Below are 18,876 nucleotides of genomic sequence, written 5' to 3'. Positions count from 1 at the left end.
GGAAGTCGTACGGCTGCCTTGGCGAGGCATCATACAAGGCATTGGGATGCTGCTGGATGCTGCTGGATGCATCTAGATGCTACCCACGCGTTACCACGGACTGTGCTTTGCCCTATGTTATATATTATTTATTATCACGCGATGTTTGATGTTTCCATAACACGATGTTCTTCAGTAACGCAACTACGATAGCGCGTTATAGGAGAACAGACCATATTGCCTCCTGACACAACGCCACGTGTCCTCATTAACAGCTTTGGTAACAGACTCGAGCACACAGAGGGCTATTCCCCACGGGTGCGATCAGGTCAGTGATTAATAAGATGGACCAGGCGCGTAGTAACCCTGAAGGGACGACTTTCCACCACGTAAAAATACTGCACGTACTTCAACTGAGAAGCCTTATTATTCGTTTTTTATTACTCCAGGGCACTTCGGAGTGTGTGTGTGAGCGGTAGTGCACCAATCAGCTGTTTCTGTCCCATTGGTGAGCTCCTCCTGCAGGCGAGGTTGCGTTGGCCGCGTCGTGTAGCAAGCGTGCCCAGGCACCGCATGGCCAAGCAGCTTCTGTGTTGCTCATAGAAGGGGCTAAACGGGCACGGCAGCGGATAGAGAAGAGATGGACTGATGCGGCACAGATGGATCTGCAGCCGAGTGGACTTGAAGATGACTGGTGCCCATGGTGTCACACTTTACGAGGCCTCAAAGTGCACCTAGCCTGGCACATGCGCTGTGGTGATGTCATCTCCACTTCGTGGAAATGGTGGCTGTTGTTGTTGCAGTAGGTAGCGCACTGCATTACAAACCCAGATATCCAAGTTCGATTCCCGCTTATGGCCAACAACAGTGACGATTACATGAACCAGTCCTGGCCCTCCTCTAGGTCGACTCAGCCTCAAATTAGTTCCTGGAGCAGTGTGTAAACATTGCCACTAGAGAGACAAAGGCGGCCGGGCATGGTGCTGGCCACTCACCCCCTCATGTGCCATGCCTGATTTCATTGGTGCTCGCTAACAGCACTTGCCCCAAAAGTCTGTAGAATCTATACGGGGAATCTTCTGACAGATGTATATTTGTAATATGCATGTTTCTCTCCCTGCAGTCGCGTGGATTTTTCTCCGGGTCCTCTGGTTTTTCCCTAGACATTTAGAATCAATATCACATGTTTTAGAGTATTTGGCTGCAACAAATTTCCACATGATAAGCCAACTTCGTTGAGCTATAATTTATGGCTAGATCGCTTCAAAAAAGATATATATATAGCTGCTTGGCAGCTATATAGCTGCCTGGGTGGATTCCTGCCTGCCTGCCTGTCGCACGGACACACAAGTACGCGTGCGCAACTAAACAGCGTTGGAGTAGAACCAAACAGCGTTGTGTGTCGTATTTGTGAAAAAAATTCAACTGCCAACGTACGCAAAAGCAATTGGACATCTTGCAGACATCTGGAGCAAAGAGTTTTGTCCTCTGCTAGCCGATGTGGCTTCTCCAAACTGGAGCTGTTAACCCGACTCGCTGACGGACGGATGCCTGGACGATGTTCCCAAGCGTGATCTACCCATGATGCACAGTGAAGCTGATTCCTATGGATCTGAGATTTTTTGCTGGTAATAGGAGTTTGCGTAGCAAATTTACCCTATTATTTGTTTGGTTAATCCGTGATTTCTTTTTTTTTTACCCCGCGGAAGAGTCAGCTCACAGACCACCTCACAGATAATAGGATCTGTGATTTTGGTCCCACCCCAATAACATCACAAACAAGAAGTCTCCTGCACATAACACAACATCAACAACAGCACCACTGTAGAGACGATGAACAACAAAATATGATGTTTGAACATCATAACACCTCATGTTTAATTGCAAGATTCTTATTTTTTCAACGCAGAGCTATTAATGCTTTGATATGTGCATTGCCTTTGTACTGCTCGCAGTTTGGCGTTCTCTGGTATGACACTGGTGAGACTCGGCCATAAAGAAGGCTGTCTCTGGTGTCGACAAATCAGTTTCAAAGAGAATGCATAGATTAATTATAATCGGAGCATGTTTGTTTGCATGTTGAGCCACAAGTATGCATGGTTAAAGCAGACTTGATGCCTTGCAATCGGTATCTATTTGGTGTTTGAACATCATAACACCTCCTGTTTTATTGCATAAAAGGGTAAAGCCCATTCCCCTATTTTTCATCAACATACATAAGCCGACAACTCACCTTGACTGATGATCTAAACAGACACTTGTGCGACAGAATGAAATACGATGGCTCGTGGTCGCTTGATATCCTCTTGTGTTTCACCACAGCCAATGAAAACGTTTTCAGTTGCCCTGAAACATTACAGAATAACACTTACTTAACACAACGATTTCATCGTTAGCAAAGGCAAGATCTAAGATATTTTTTCTTTAACCAGCTTTGGAATAGTCAGCTTGTAATAATACACTTCTCCACTTCCCCGCACATCGACAATAAGTAAAGTGATTACATGAGAATGATTTTTAGTGCTGTACAAATGGAACGATGACCTTGAGAAAGACAGAAGGCCAAGGTTAAGAAGCAATCAAAGCAAATCATCCGTCCCAGTTGAGATGTCAAGTACAGATCGTACGAGGGTTGATAAACGATAACCGATAAACCGGTAACCAGAAACGTTTACCGTTCCAAAAGTTGGGAACCGGGAACTGAATCCAGGACAATGTGAGCAAGGCATGCACCGCTGATTCAACCACTATGCCGGGAGATGGACTCGGCAACCTCTGTATTATGAGTTCAATGTTCTAACCGTTACACCACTGTGGCAGCTCCCTTCATTTCTGAGTTGAAAAGGTTGCGTTTATTGCTCTTGACATTTCTATACACTATTTGTATTATTACGAAGACTGTTTACCCAGGAAAGCCTCACGGAGTCTCAAGACCTTTTCAGGAGGGTCCTGCCAAGTTTTCGCAGTTAGGGGGGCGACGATTGCTGCTGTGTATAATTCCATTTGAGTACCTTGGGTAACTTTTAAAAAACATTCTAAGTTTAACAAATTTGGACCATGACACCGGCACACAATGGCCTGCCTCTTGCGAATCACGTCAGGGGATTTTGAACGTCCACTGTGAAGCAGGCGGTGTGAATGTTACAGCTTTTACGCCGACAGTAATAACCAGCGTGGCTGCTGGATTCGAGCCATTAACCTCGACATGGAGCGGCTGACGCGCCATCGGCTGGGCCGCGTCACAATGCCCCCCCCCCCCACCACTGGTGCGGCAAACCGGCAAAACGGGTTTTCACCGATTTTGTTTGTGTGATCACCGGCGGTGATGCATAAAAACCGAAAGTCATGTTCTCCGATAGCACGGTAGTAGTTGCATTCCTGAAGAACACGGCGTTATGGAAAAATCACGTTATAATAAATGATATCTAATATAGGGTAAAGCAAAGTCCGCAATAACACGTGAGATGCGTAGGCAGGCTGAACAAAGACTGAGGTATGTGGGTAGAATCTAGAAGCATCCAGCAGCATCCCGATGCCTTGTGCGATGCTTCGCCGAGGCAGCCGTACAACTGCTTATCCCTACTCGTGTGACGCAGTTCTGTTCACTTAACCGCATTATATCCAGTTCGCATCCGCATTATAAAAAAAAAGTGTATCCCTAATACATGCATCCCGTTATATCCAATTCGCGCGGTGAAAACAGAAGTAGAACAAGGCCGTGATAACAACCATAATTAATATACATGAACAGCGATCGCCAGACATTGCCGTTATGAACGACACAGCTGGCACCGCCAAGTTGCAATATGGTAACTGTGAAGAATAATCCGGTGAACAACCTGAGATGTTGAGCTCCACTTCGCTGCACTTCGCGGTGGGAATGCCGTGAGTGTCCATGCAGCAGAGTTTAAGCCAGGACAGCCAGGACTGGTACACGGTCTCTTCACACACAGACGCGTCCTGAAAACACGGCGGCACAGTCACAGCCTGATTCTCCTGACAAACAGGGATGAGTACGTCTTGTCCAGGAATTTCAACTCTGGATATTTTCTAACCAAAATGTCGGGAAACTGTTTATGAAATATAAGAGGCAGTTTCCTCAATACAGGCAGTCCTCGACTTACGAACACCTGCACTTACGACACCTGCACTTACGACGCCCGCACTTACAACACCTGCACTTACGGACGCACATTGTTGTCCCACACATCTCCTCACAAGTTCTACTTTGTCAAGCTCTTTATGCCCTCTCGGGGGTAGAGGTTCCACATTTGAACATTACTTTGATGATTTTAACCATTTTATTAAGGCATCGGTTGTTGTGTGCTTGGATGATTGCATCAGTTTCCACCAAATCAAATGGGTTTTACAAATAAGGGCCAGGCACGACGGCGTTACATCTGCCTGCTATGTGTTTCGATTCATTATCCGGTGGCTTCGTAGGGGAAGGGGGCGCCGGATTTCAAAAACGCTGGATAATCACTACATCATCATTATTTAAAATAGCCAATGTTTGCACATTAATATAGGACCTTGCATCACATTACGTTTTTAGCTGTTGTGCATGTTTTTTTAGTGTTTTAATTTGTTTACTATATGAAATTGGCATAAATAAACATACAAGTAGACAAACATAAATATCCTGTTACTGTATTTACTGGACCGTACTTACCACTCCAATCTCAAAGACTTTGCATGGGGTGATGTACGCAGTACTACTACTACGCTCTTGTTTCAACGACATGTGTTTGACGATCGCCGAAATGACGCGAACACCGAATTACACGCATACTTTCGCCGGATCCCACTGTGTATATTTTCTGTTTTTTATTACTGTAGTATATACGTGCAGTATTATCCGTGTTTAAGTTGCATGTAGTGTATAATGTGCTGTATATAATATTTGACACTGAAATCAAACATAACTACTTTTTTTGTCACACACACGGTACCGATCGCCAGACTGGTTACAGCCTTTGGAGCGGTTTTGCTGGTTTCGCCAGATCGGCCCGGGACCGCCGGATAATATTGGAAGCCGGATAATCGTGCGCCGATGATCAACTATAAATGGCAAAACATATGTCTGATTTTCAGATAGTGAGAAAGACCACATGGTATTAGTGGATGTGCCAATATACATTTTAAAAATCCGAATTCTGTAGTTTCACGCTCATATTAGTCAAATGTACATTCAAGCTGTGAATAGGGCAGCAGGGAGGCATGGTGATAACACTCATGCCTCACAGCAAGTGACCGAGTTCGATGGCTGACTCTGGCACCTTTCTGTATGGAGTCTCTATATTCTGTATGTATGTTAAACTTCTTTCACACCGTACGTAGAAAAGTGTGCTCGCAAGAGGTGCGGGGGGTGGACAATAAACGGAGCACAGTTCTAAAGACATGAGTTCTCCTCCTGCTATGCACGTGTTTTCTCCAGCTTCACCGGTTTCCTCCCATAAGTTACATAAAAAAACAATACAATGTAATTGGTGTCGGTCAAACAGACCAATGGGGCTGGGCCCTCCTGTAAAAAAGGTGTTCAAGCTCAGTGTGGCTTTCCTTGGTTAAATAAGTGATGATTACCATTATTGTTATTATCAGGTCTGAGTATACTGCAGCAATGAGTGAAATGTTTTTTGCTTACCAAAGGCAGAAGTGGCTGTAACTCCACAGCCAAAGCCACTGCAGGTTGGGATGTGGCTGCTTTCAGTTGGACTGTGGAAGAGGCCTCCAGCTGAAGCCTGCACCTCAGCAGCTCTGGCACCTGTGGTGCAAAAACCACATCACACAAACCGTCGACTAAACATACAAGTGCATTCTACCCATGCGACCTACATCTCTTTATCGAAATCAGCTCAGGCCTCCTGTAGACCACGTGACTTCTGTGTGGCGCCCCCACTCTTGTTTATATATCTCTCTAAATCAGCTCAAGCCTCCCGTAAGTCACGTGACTTGTGTGTGGCCACCGCCACTCTGGACCCTTTCCTTCTGCTCCATGCTCCTCACGACTGCGTGTGCCTTCCTGTTCTCTCTCTCATCCCTCTCCCCCTCTCATCATCATCAAACTCTCATCCCTGGCGTCCTTCTCCTCTCTCCTCCCCTTCGGTCCCAGTTTTCCGTTCGTTTTCCTCTCATTCCCCATTCTTCCTCTTCTCTCTTCCATTTCTTTCCTGCTCCTTTGCCCATTGCATTATAACCTTAACTCTACTCCCCCTTCCGTGGTTTGCCACAGGTACTAAGTTTAATATTTTGTTATTCCATTAATGTAAGTAAATTTGACAGAACTCAAAATCAAAACGTTCGACCAAGAACAAGTAAAAGCTACTCCCCATGGGCAAATCACCCGGAATGCGCCCGAGTTCGTTAGGCTTCGGAAGCCAAGCAGGGCTTGAACTCGGAAAGTGCTTGGATGGGCAACTGCCGCAAAAACTAAAGAGATGTCATGGGCTGCTGTGAAGCTATGTTGTCAGCATAAGTTCGACAACATCTATTGTTGTACTGTACCTTACTCCAACATCTACGCTCCCTGACATTGGCTGCTATAAATTTCCACACAATAAGCCACTTCGTAGAGCTATCATTTGTGATGGTCAGGTCCTTTCTGTAGAGCTTAATAGTTTAATGTTGACCTGCATGGTCAAGTATGGCTAAATAACCCCCACGAGGAGAATAGCAGCGGCTTGACAAAATTGCGGAACGTGTCCACAAACGCTACAACACTCAAGAAGGATCACGCCCACCTCGGGGCTACGGGATAAGCCCCCTCCGATGGCAGCTGAGTTTACTACTGAGCACTGTCAACCACTCAAATTCCACCTCCGCTGGGATATTTCAGTGGAGAATTTACAAAAAATCTGGTACAATCGTCCCTCGGTTAATGTTTTTAATTCGTTCTGCGAAAACTATTGTTAAAACTATGTTAATCTAATTCACTTAAGTTGAAAAAGAACTTTAAAAAATCACTGAGTCTGCAAGAGAGCTGTTTCCACTGCCAAAACAGAAAGCATAATATAAACAAAGCCAGTTGAGGTCTAAAAGTTCGTGAATAGGCATTGCTGATTGGCTGAGGGCATGGGTCAGGCCCACTTACGAGCACTCAGATTGTCCGAAATTGGCGCCGCGTGCATAACGTAAACACGTTACCGTTAGTCAGAATGTTAGCGTTAGTCGAAACCACCATGGGGTCACTATGGGAGGCGAAACGTTAACCGAAAAAACTGGATACGATGTCACTGTAAAAATGAAGAACTACAGTCTAGGCAACAAAATTCATCTGACGCAGGGAGTTTAAAATAATAATAAAAATATCTCCATCTTATGACCTGAGTTTGAGAAAAACAATTTTAATAACGACAATTTTTTGCCTGGATTTTTTATTCGGGTCCTCCGATTTTTTCCTCCGCATTTAAAAAGATGCATTGAGATTATTTAGATTAATTTACTGCTATAAATGTCCCAATTATAAGCCACTTTGTTGAGCTTTCATTTGTGGCCAGGTCACTTCTGAAAGAAGAAGTTAATACCTCAGTGGCCTTTGCCTGGTAGGATGGCGATGGTTTAGTGTTCTAGATTTGAAGCTTTCATGACTGCAAGGATTCATATTCTTAGGTTTTTTCGGTAAAGTCACGTAGGTAAAAAATTAAAATTAATAAAAGTAAAATAAAAATCACGACGTTTCGGAGGCAACACAAGCTTCCGTCTTCAGGTGGAACCGTCACAGCCCGACAGCTGTATCAAGTAAATGAGGGATTACAGGAGATACCACTCCGTATATATAATGGTTGAGGGGGGCAGGGCCAGGAACGGCACACTTTTTATTAATATGGTAAGGTGAGGCTTAAGACTAAGAATAGACTGCATAACAAATGACTGAGCCTTTGTTATGGAGAGGTGCTGTTTGTGACTAACGCCTAGCCTACATAACAAATGCTGCAAATGAGACCGAGCCTCTGTCATGTAGATGGTAATAGGCTACATAACAAAAGACTGAGCCTTTATTATGGAGAGGTTCGGTTTGTGACTAAGCCTGGCCTACATGACAAAAGTGTGAAAAAAGAAAGCTAAACCTGGTAAAACAGAACTGGCTGTCTATCAGTAACCTGTAATAGTTGTCTGTCAAATAAGATGATCAAAATAAGTGTAGTTAAATCTTTTTTTGCATGGTTAATCACATCTTTCCAATGATTACTCAGTTTGTAACCATCATCACGGTTGAAATTATGTCTGTGTTTGTATATTTGTATGGCTTCGTGTACAAACCTTTGATGGTAGCCAGGAGGTTTGCAGAGCACCTTGGTCTCGGAAAAGACAATTTCATGAGAGCCCACAGAGTTGTAGCAATGACGGCAATGGCCGAAGAATCAGTTCTGCCGTGTTTCAGATCTGACTTGTGCTCGCGGACACGATCAGAAACATGACGTTTCGTTTCTCCAATGTAGCAATCACCACAACTGCAACTCAATTTGTAGACTCCAGGATACTGTAAGTCAGGAACGACATCCTTCACAGATGGAATCAGATCACGGATTTTATGCACTGTACTGAATCGGACTTGGATCTTATGTTTGTTTAGAATTTTGGAGATCTTTTTGGTCACGCCTGCTATGTATGGTAACGTGATAGTTTTGGTCGGAGTTTCATGTGGCTTATTTTGATCATCTTATTTGACAGACAACTATTACAGGTTACTGATAGACAGCCAGTTCTGTTTTACCAGGTTTAGCTTTCTTTTTTCACACTTTTGTCATGTAGGGCCAGGCTTAGTCACAAACCGAACCTCTCCATAATAAAGGCTCAGTCTTTTGTTATGTAGCCTATTACCATCTACATGGCAGAGGCTCTGTCTCATTTGCAGCATTTGTTATGTAGGCTAGGCGTTAGTCACAAACCGCACCTCTCCATAACACAGGCTCAGTCATTTGTTATGCAGTCTATTCTTAGTCTTAAGCCTCACCTTACCATATTAATAAAAAGTGTGCCGTTCCTGGCCCTGCCCCCCTCAACCATTATATATACGGAGTGGTATCTCCTGTAATCCCTCATTTACTTGATACAGCTGTCGGGCTGTGACGGTTCCACCTGAAGACGGAAGCTTGTGTTGCCTCCGAAACGTCGTGATTTTTATTTTTATTTTACTTTTATTAATTTTAATTTTTTACCTACGTGACTTTACCGAAAAACCTAAGAATATGGTTTAGTGTTGTATTTGTTTGGATGATTTGTTTACCTTTCTGGTACTTAGCACGCTCATGTTTTTGTTCTGGACATCTGTGAAAAAAGAGCTTTATAGCTCATCGGATTCCTCCAGTATAAATACAAATACATATTTTGATTCCGATCATATTTACGATCTTTACCCATATCATTCCCGTGTGTAGCTGCGAGCGACTCCCGGGCTCGATTGCCCAATTCGAATCGCATCCTTCACAGTCGCCTGCTCGGTTGCCGGGCTGCGCCACCGTGGCCCTGACGACGCACGGCACAGCACCGCGGTCCTTTCGCTCCTCCTCCTCGCTCGGCGACTTTTTCCCGTCGCCCTTTGACGCCGCGCTTCTCTTCTTCGCCTTCTCCTTTCGCTCTTTTGGCGAAGCAAGTCTGGAGATTTCGGCGAACCACGTGGCCGCGTTTCCCTCGCGCACCCCGGAGGGAAACACAACGACCACGTTGGCCGCCTGCAGTTGGCCGCGCTCGCCCGGAGTCGCCGGTGCTACCCTCGTGACCCGGTACACGCCGTCGAAATCCGAAGGTCTCCACCGGGACACCGTTTTATCCTCGGCTGCCGCCCCTGCGAGAGTCGACGCGTCACCTCGCTGCCAGAGCGCACTCGTAAACCAGCTCCACATGGAGCTCCACAAATCCGGCTGGTTCCTCGCCGCCACGCCACCTCCTGCCTCCGTGTTGCTCTTGGAGGCCGAGTCCACGTGTGCGGAGCTCCTTCCCGACCGTGCTTCGTCGCTCCCCGCCGACGTATCGTCGCGGACGCTCGCTGCCCCGCCGCCGGCGCCGCTGGTGTTCGCGATCGCCGAGGTCCCCATGTCTCGCTCCGTCACATCGTGCCGATACTTGGGCTCCACCAGAAGCCTCGTGTCCACCTCCAGCCTCCCGTAGTTACTGAAGGGCGTCAGTGACACTGCCGGACGCGGGGTGACAAAGCTGCACCTTCACAATTTAAACTTCAAACCAAGATGGCGCAAAAAAATATATCTGACGGTGCTAGTCCGTTCTCCTATGGCGCCGCATGTTTTCACAACGCGAATTGGATATAACGCGATGAATGTATCAGGGAAGATATTTTTATAACGCGGATGCGAATTGGATATAACGCGATTGAATGAACGGAACTGCGTCGTGCGAGTAGGAATAAGCGGTTGTACGGCTGCCTCGGCGTAGCATCACACAAGGCATTGGGATGCTGCTGGATGCTTCTAGAGGCTACCCACACACCTCGGTCTTTGTTCAACCTGCGTACGCATCTCACGTGTTATTGTGGACTGTACTTAACCCTATAGTATATATTATTTATTATAACGCGATTTTTCCATAACACGGTGTTCTTTAGGAACGCAACTACCACCGCGTTATAGAACAGTCTGCATGTGGAGATCCGTATCGCTAATTGTGCATGGTATAAAGTTAAATAGTAATAATGATGGTACCAACCTACTCGGGTGTTAACCAGAACAGACTGATTGATCCACAGGGATAAAGTCATTCCGATGTAGACCACACGAACTTGATTGAGCAGCTGTTCCTCCAGCTCTGCCGCATGGAGCTCCTGTAAACACAAACCAAAAAGGCCTTCTCTTCCCCCATCACTGTCTCGCTCTCGCAGCAGCGATCTTGCACATTCCGGGGACAACATCTTCATCGATATGATCACCGCAGGTTATGCAATTAAAACACAGAGACAAATGCCGTAGCGATAGGAAAGCAACACTTCAGAGCAAACTTGGCACACGGATCTTCACAGCCCAAGTTGTAACTCATAATCGACTAGGGTGAGGGTAACGATCTGGCTAAAGGCGTTTTTTCTGAGTGTAGAAATAGAGGAGGCTGTGGAGTGGAGAATGTGGAGTGTAGAGGGGAGTGTGGAGAGTAGAGGAGATTGTGGAGAGTAGAGAAGGCTGTGGCAAGTAGAGTGTGGAGAGTAGAGGCTGTGAAGAGTAAAGGAGGATCGTTCTGTTCCGATGTTTCCCGTTCCTCCATAAGGATCACTCTGAAGTTGTTCCTGCTCAGTGCCGATTTCACCACATATCTCCCTTGCAAACTTGCAGGGTAACTGGCCAAACGGGAATGTCCACGTAACAAGTAAATACCGAAATTAACGCTGGTGTTTTCAAATATGATTCTAGCATAGATCGACAGCGAGACAACAACAAGCGGCGTCGCGATGTCGAGCGGGTGGCATTGCCGTGCACAAAGCAGAATTGCAGGCGGTCGTCTGCTCGACGGACAGAGCTCTTCGCGTCTCAAGGAGGAGTCACTGGAAGTGTCCAAGGCTCAACGAGCCAACAAAGGTGAAGTTAAGCCAACACGGTCGTCCATCACACTGGGCGGTCTAAAGAGGAAACGCAACGGAGCAACGTTTTGGAAATTGTGCCAATGCAGCTGCATCACCAAACCATCTGTTAAAGGTGGAATTATCAACAGAGACGTCCCATGCTGGGACAGAGAGCAGCCTCGTTTTTGCAGTATAGTGATTAATGCCAGGGTATCGCGTCTGAACACATTTTAAAGGGGCAACCGTCCCTATGAGGCACGAGGTGGCTCCGCACGTGGCCTGAAATAGAACAATGATGGCTACATGGCAGCAGATGCGGACACGATGCACTAAATGGAAAATTTTAAACTCTGCGGTGTGCGGAGACTGTGGTCACCCAGAACAGAACCACGGAACGTACAACGACTCAACGCTAAATTCACAAATACCAAGCGGGAGGCGTCGTCACAGCGATGCACTGGGAAGCTACTCCTGATGCAATCATCTGGATCATTAAAGCACCTCAATGTAGAATCACAGCCGTTGCTCTACGTCAACATCAGCCATACCAAGAAGATGGCTAATATGAGTGTTTGTAAAAAAACACTTCATTGCATTGCATGTGCATTTCAAATCGATTTGTAAATTGAAACTTCACTTACCAAAATTTCAAAATCGTCCAAGGTTAAAGGCTCCAGTAAAACCTGCTGGCAGGAAGGGACGTCTCTGAGCACTGTCAGCAGTACCTGGGAAGACACCGGAAAACGTACATCAACACCATGTCAGCAATTTGCGAGTGCATTGAGGCATTGGTGATCGTCTTGTTTAACAGCCCTGAGCCAATGGTGCAAAGTCCACATTGCTACGGCAGGGGCGTCTATTATCCATAGGACGACCACTGTTGACTTCCCCATAAAGTGGTACTCATTTTAACAAACCCATGGGATTGATGGGCCAAGTCAACGCCAGTAACGAGGGTTTGAAGGAACAACCTTCCCACGTGCTCTGCCGCTGAGCCACGCAGAAAAAGCAACGCAAAACTAAGACGGGTGACAATATACAAATGCACTGCAACGCACGTTGAGTCTCCAAAAACGATAGTGAGTATATTTTACGAATATAGACTCAAGTCGGAATTGTGGGGTCACGATGTTGAACGTGTTTGTGCGTGTGTTGTTAAATGTATGCATCCCAGATTGTGAGCTCTCTTGTCTTATCTTTACTCAACACTGGGAATTAAATATTAAGTAAGAGCGTGCATGGTTCCTTCACACAATTTGAACACCACAACCGAGCACTACTTTATTGACCTCAAAATATTATTAAAAGGCATTTGTGGTATCGTATTGGAAAACCGTATTTGCATTGATGACAGATGTACAAATGCAGTACAGTATCCCATTATTATTCGTTGACGTATACGTTCCGGAGATGCTCGTGAATAGCAAAATTCGCGGATAACGACATTGGCTCTGCTATCTCTACTTTGCATGGTTAATGTTCCCGCAAAACATCACTCTCATTGGTTGCACTACCCGTGTTGAGGACTGCCAGACTGACTGTAATGCGTTCAACTACCATCACACTGCAGGTCACAACAAAGATTATCTGTATAGCCTTTAAAAGACTGCTGGGTCTCGTGCTGTTAGTGAGCACCTATGCAGGCTGGCATGGCACACGAGGGGGTGGGTGGCCAACACCTTGCCTGGCTCCTTAGTGGCAAGATTTAACAAATCGCACCAAATACTAATTTGAGGCCGAATCGATCTAGGTGGGCCCAGGACCGGTTCAGATAATCGTCACTGTTGTTGGCCGTGAGCGGGATTCGAACTCGGGTCAAAGGATTCGGAGCGCAGTGCGCTAACCGCTACACTATCACTCCCCACAACAACACACTCACTCACCCACTTACCCATTCACACACTCACTTATCAATCACTCACTTACTCACTCACGACACTGCAGGTCACAACACTTGTCTTTTGGCTTCTTCTCCCCCACCTTATACATTTTGAAATTTCTTCCCAGTTTCTGTTCCCAAGCTCTCATAATAATCTTGTTCAAATCAAGGAATGTGTCACACTCTTATCTATTGTAACTTTTAAAGTGCTGATTTTGCCAGCCGCTTGATGTTTTGGGTCAGCAACTGTGTTTAAAAATAAAATAACAAACTGGGGTGCGATCGCATGTACAGTGGAGCCCCGTGGCCTACACTGCTCCAGTGCCCATCGCGCCCGCTCCATGGCCCACGCCCCCCCCCTAGCCCATGCCCGCCCCATGGCCCACGCATACCCCGTGGCCGCGTCCGTGAGTTGTGCTGATGCCACGCCTCTTCCCCCCAACCACCCACCCTCCACCCTGGCCGTGGATCCCACACAGATGTGACAGAGGAGAGAGAGGAGGGAGTTGAGGGAGGGATATATATAGGAGGAAGATAGAGCAGGGAAGAAGAGACCGAGAGGAACATTGCGGACAGGGGCGGAAAAGAGAGTGAAAGAGTGTGTAACGGAGAGGAAAGCGAGAAAGCAAAATGGAAAGAGGACAGCGAGGGAAAGTGACAAACAGCAGGAGGGAAGATTAGGGAAAGCAAGAGAGATTCAGACGGGAAAGGGAGAGGTGGGAATGAGGAGTGCAAGGTTGAGAGGTGAGAGAGAGAAACAGGGAGAGAGATGGGGGGCGGAAAGTGGGTTAGATATAGTGCAGGGAGGAGAGGAAGGGAGAGGTAGAAGAGGGGACAGAGGAATCGAGAAACAAATAGAAACAGAGAGAAAGTGAGATATTGAGATGAATTGGCATACACAGCAGGCAAGAGAAAGGTGGAGAGAGACAGGGCTCCATATAGAGTAAAGGCTTTGCTGGCTGGGAGGGAGGGACAAACGGACAGACGGTCACGTCCAAACGATGTGCGATTTGCTCGTTAACCATAAAATACTACGCAACGTCTGCTTCACAGTGGACATTAAAGATCCTGTGACATCATTCAAAATGAGGAGAGGCCATTGCGTGCTGGCCTCAAGATCCACATTTGCCAAATGACAAAATAGCTGCAAATTACTCAATTGGGATTACACACGGTAACATCGCTACCCCCCTACGTAATTACTGCAGACTGTCTGTGAAACAAAGCACCTTCCTTCTTGATAGCACAGCGCTATAAGAATGTCACGAATACCCAATGTACTCATTTATTACGATTATTTTTCTTATTGTAAATAAATTGCAGGCCAAAGAACGCAGCAACTTTGCACGTTCGAAATATGAACATGGCAAAAAAGCGTTGTAGGTATAATCAAGAGCAGGGGAGTTGCGCCGGCTGTGGTACAGGTGCAATCAAAATGAGGGCAAGTTACAGAGACAGGCGTGGGGATGGCCACACGCGGTTGGTGGACTCGGGGGTGGGACCCACACACGCGGAGATGGCGAGGCGGCGTGGCGTTTTTGGAAAGCCTTGGCCGGCCCAATGTCTTCATTCATCCCGGAGCAGACGATGTGTGCAAATGTTAAGATCACAGGGTGAGAAGAGTTACCTCTTGACCGTCGCGTAGGTTCAGGTGGAAAGCCACGGTGGTACCGATTTCCACCGTCTGGTCGTGCTGTGCTGCCAGGCCCTGGCACAGCCAGCCCAGGAAGGCCTCCTGTCCTGTGCCCCAGCTCATCACAACCACATGGCCCTGCTCAAAGTACAGAATACAAAATAAAACACACAAAATGCACAATTAGCAAATGTTCTTGGTTCTTTCGGTAAAGTCACGTAGAAGGGAAGTAATAAAATAATAAAAATAAAACATAACAATTCTCACGACGTTTCTCACGACGTTTCGGCCACAACGCAAGCAGCCATCCTGGCTGCTTGCGTTGTGGCCGAAACGTCGTGAGAATTGTTTTATTATGTTTTATTTTTATTATTTTATTACTTCCCTTCTACGTGACTTTACCGAAAGAACCAAGAAGATGAATCCCTGCAGTCACGAAAGCTTTAAATCGAAAAATTAGCAAATGCTTCGGCGAGTTCGATTAATTCCATCCACAATGGACAACTGTCTAGTGGCAAACAGCAATCCATGTAAAACAAATGTATCACATGTGTAAGGGACTCACCGAGAGGCAACCCCTATTAATAAGTAAATAAATAAACGCCCACAGGATCTGATTGCTTGTGAGTTCAAATAGCATGCGCAAGACTCTCATTGGTGAGCAATCACATGGGGAGATGACGTGGGCCGCTCAATCCGATTGGAAGGTGCGGAACCATTCAAAGCTGGTTGGTCATGAGGGTAATTTGATAGGCAACCGCTGTGACTCTCGGCTGCAGCAGTTGCATCTACTCAGCAAAGCCATCGATGAGGTCATCGCAGCCTCATGCGCTTCACAAAACAATGAACACATCATCCCTGCAGCCAACCACCCACGGTAACTCTGGTCTGCACTTAAATGCTGTTTTCCATCAAAAACCGGTGGTGGCCACGTGCAAGCGCCTGGCCGACCCTCCACTTGCTCTCAAATGTAACAGATTTCTAAGAGACGAACTCACCAGCATTTCCTGCACCATCGGGATGTCTCTTTCGGCTGTCATTCTTTTGACCTTCACTCTACACTCTCCTCTTACCTGCCACGTACCAAGAGATTCTCCACAGTGATCCTAATCTCCACAACTAAAACCTCTCCCGTGGACCTCTTACCTGCCAGCGCTTTCAAGCATTGCTCTGATACATTTGCAACTCTGGTTTTTCATCTTGCCAATTGCTCCTTCTAGTCCGGTGGTTACCTTCCATCACTTAAATCGGGCCAAGTGACGCTCCTACTAATGAAACCTTGGCTCCAACCTCGATGACCCTTCAAACTACCACCTGCTGCTTTTGAAACTTGTGAACAACAAAATGTTAATTGAACGGTGGTGGAAAAACCTGATTTCGCATGCAGCCCCAGAGCCCTTCGGCGGCTCACGTCTTTATCTCTCTCTGACAGGTCTCTTACGTCCAGGCTGGCAGGTGTCCTCAAGCCAAGTCGTCACGTCCACTGCAGCTGTCCCCCAGGGATAAGTCCCTGGGGTCCTTCATGTCTCTCCGTCTACATCTCCCCCAATCGGTCGCCTCATTTGACAGTCGCGGCATAAACACAATCGCACCCACGCCAATGACAATCGCGCTCCACGCGAACCGACGATCAGGGCCCCCTCAACCTTGCCAATTGTACCTCTCTACCTCACAGCACTCGTTTCGGTCGAATAACCGCCGATTTAACTCCCGATAAATCCGCATGTCTACATCTAGGCACCGCGGCGTCACGGTGCGCCAATGCTGGTGCTTCGTATGGAGCGATTAGGTCAGTGAGCCCCCACACTGTTACACAGCTCCACACAACAAGAGGGGCGGTGATGTCACCATGGCGCCTGTGCCAGGCCAGGTGCACTCCCTCAATGTCACGTGAAGTGTCGAAGGCTCGCTGAAAAGTCACCAGGGACAGACCCAGGCGCTATGGGTTGACTTGTACAGATGGCTGATGCAAACACCTGTGGCACCTACGTCGAACTTCTTTCGCACAGTACATAGCACGTGCTAATTGGCGGTGCCAACTTGCCGCATTTATTTTGCCCGGCGCTCGGCTCGTTGTTGTGAGCGTGGCTCCTCGTGACCTCCGTGTGTTGTTGGAGTTGTTGGAGTGGGTGGAAGGTGAAGGCCTCAAACTGCCCAGACTTCGGCAAGTCCACTCAGCTTCACATCCTCCCGTACCGCAGCGGTCCGTCTCTTGTCCAGCCCGTATCGTGCTCGTTTAGCCCCCTCTATGCAGCCGATTGCTCATGCGGTGGCTGGCCATGTGGGCTACGTGACCCAGCCTTGCCTGCCGGTGCTCACTGGCGGAAGGAAATGTTCCCAGATCCACACACAAGAATCGCAGTTCACCATTAAGTTTCAGTGACGTCACCACGGCGCTTGTGCCAGGCCATGTGCACGTTGAGGCCACGTGAAGTGTCGAACGCCCGCTGGCAGGTCACGGGGCAGACCCTGGTGCCACGGGCAGACCCAGGTGCCACGGGTCGACTGAGATGACCGAGATGACTGGCTGATGCACCACCTGTGCCCCGACTGTGCTAACCACACACTCAGAGCTCCACACACAAAGATCCCCCGTATAGCCTTCACAGACTGTTGAGGCAAGTGCTGATAGCGCGCACCTCATGAAGGCTGGGCGCACACACGCGCACAGCACAGCGCACAGCACAGCGCACAGCACAGCGCACAGCACAACACACAGCACAACACACAGCACAACACACAGCGACAGACAGCTGCGGGCGCACCTGCTGCAGGTGCAGGCTGTGCGCCAGGCTAGAGGGGACGCTCAGGAAGCTGTCCCTGCGCGGCGCCAGCCTCAGCGTGCACGCAGCCGCTGCCGCCATCCTCGCCACACACGCGGGGCCCCGGAACCTGCATCGCCACGCGGGGGGCCCGGAACCTGCATAGCCGCGCGCGGGGCCCCGGAATCTGCATCCCCACGGTGCGGGCCCCGGAATCTGCATAGCCGCGCGCAGGGCCCCAGACTCGGCATAGCCGCGCGCGTGGCCCCGGAATCTGCATCGCCACGCGACGCGCCACATACAAAGGTCTCCAGTGTAGCCTCGAACAGACTAAAGGGGCAAGTGCTGCGAAGTGCGGCACTGTGGCACACGAGGGGGTGTGTGGCCAGAACCACGCCGGGCCGCCTTTGTCTCCCCACTGGCGATGTTTACTGCACACCGCGCACACTCGGGTGCCTGGCGCAGCGCGCTAACCACTTCGCCACCGCTCCCGGCACACAGCGACAGTTTAACATAAACAGCCCGCAGCGATGGTGATGTGACCCCGGCGATTGTACCAGGTTAGGTGCACCGTGATGCCGTCGCTTGAAGTGTTGGCATGAGATCACGGGACAGACGCGACAAAGTGTCACGGGTTAACTGTTGTGCCGAGTGGCTTTACTGAGATGACTGACGTCTGTCAGTCATCTGTCCCGTGGCCCCCTGCACATTGCACCACCTCACCCATACTCGCCTCTGCGCCAACTCAGCGATACGCCACTGGTGACGAGACAAATGCCGCTCGGATGACGTGGAAGTCACACGTGCGCTGCCAAATCGGAGCTGGTCATAAGCGCGCCACTGTCGCGTATGAAAACGCCTCCACTTCACAACTCCATCAATCATGGGGAGTTCGAGGTGTATTTTGATTCCATAAATTACCTGGGCAGGTGCTTTGTTTTTGTGGGGCTGATGGGAAAGCCCCGTCTCTTAGGAGTATGCTGCAGCTTCAGCAGCAGAGTCATTAACTCGGCATCGTAAGCAGAAATTACTGGGGTCATCCACTGCACGGTTGACAAGTAGGGAGCCATCCCTTGACTGCACTTAGGCAGGAAATGGCCCTGAATCCTGGCCACGAAAATTT

At 48.1% G+C, this 18,876-nt stretch overlaps 1 protein-coding gene across 1 annotated transcript in view; it reads right to left on the bottom strand.

Annotated features, from left to right (window-relative positions):
• Window positions 1-17,888, bottom strand: part of PEX1 (peroxisomal biogenesis factor 1) — a 54,802-nt gene extending 36,914 nt beyond the window's left edge. The window contains exons 1-8 of the mRNA XM_078865834.1: window positions 17,757-17,888; window positions 14,986-15,129; window positions 12,121-12,204; window positions 10,639-10,753; window positions 9,336-10,108; window positions 5,624-5,743; window positions 3,819-3,939; window positions 2,213-2,325 (exon numbers count right to left, since the gene is read on the bottom strand). Coding sequence (XP_078721960.1) covers window positions 2,213-2,325; window positions 3,819-3,939; window positions 5,624-5,743; window positions 9,336-10,108; window positions 10,639-10,753; window positions 12,121-12,204; window positions 14,986-15,129; window positions 17,757-17,855 — 1,569 coding nt within the window. The 5' untranslated portion in view covers window positions 17,856-17,888. The remainder of the gene's footprint in view (window positions 1-2,212; window positions 2,326-3,818; window positions 3,940-5,623; window positions 5,744-9,335; window positions 10,109-10,638; window positions 10,754-12,120; window positions 12,205-14,985; window positions 15,130-17,756) is intronic.
• Window positions 17,889-18,876: the final 988 nt, after the last annotated feature.

The sequence above is a fragment of the Lampetra fluviatilis genome, chromosome 21, assembly GCF_964198595.1.
Source record: "Lampetra fluviatilis chromosome 21, kcLamFluv1.1, whole genome shotgun sequence".
Classification (NCBI taxonomy): domain Eukaryota; kingdom Metazoa; phylum Chordata; class Hyperoartia; order Petromyzontiformes; family Petromyzontidae; genus Lampetra; species Lampetra fluviatilis.
This window is presented reverse-complemented; position numbering and strand designations above follow the sequence as displayed.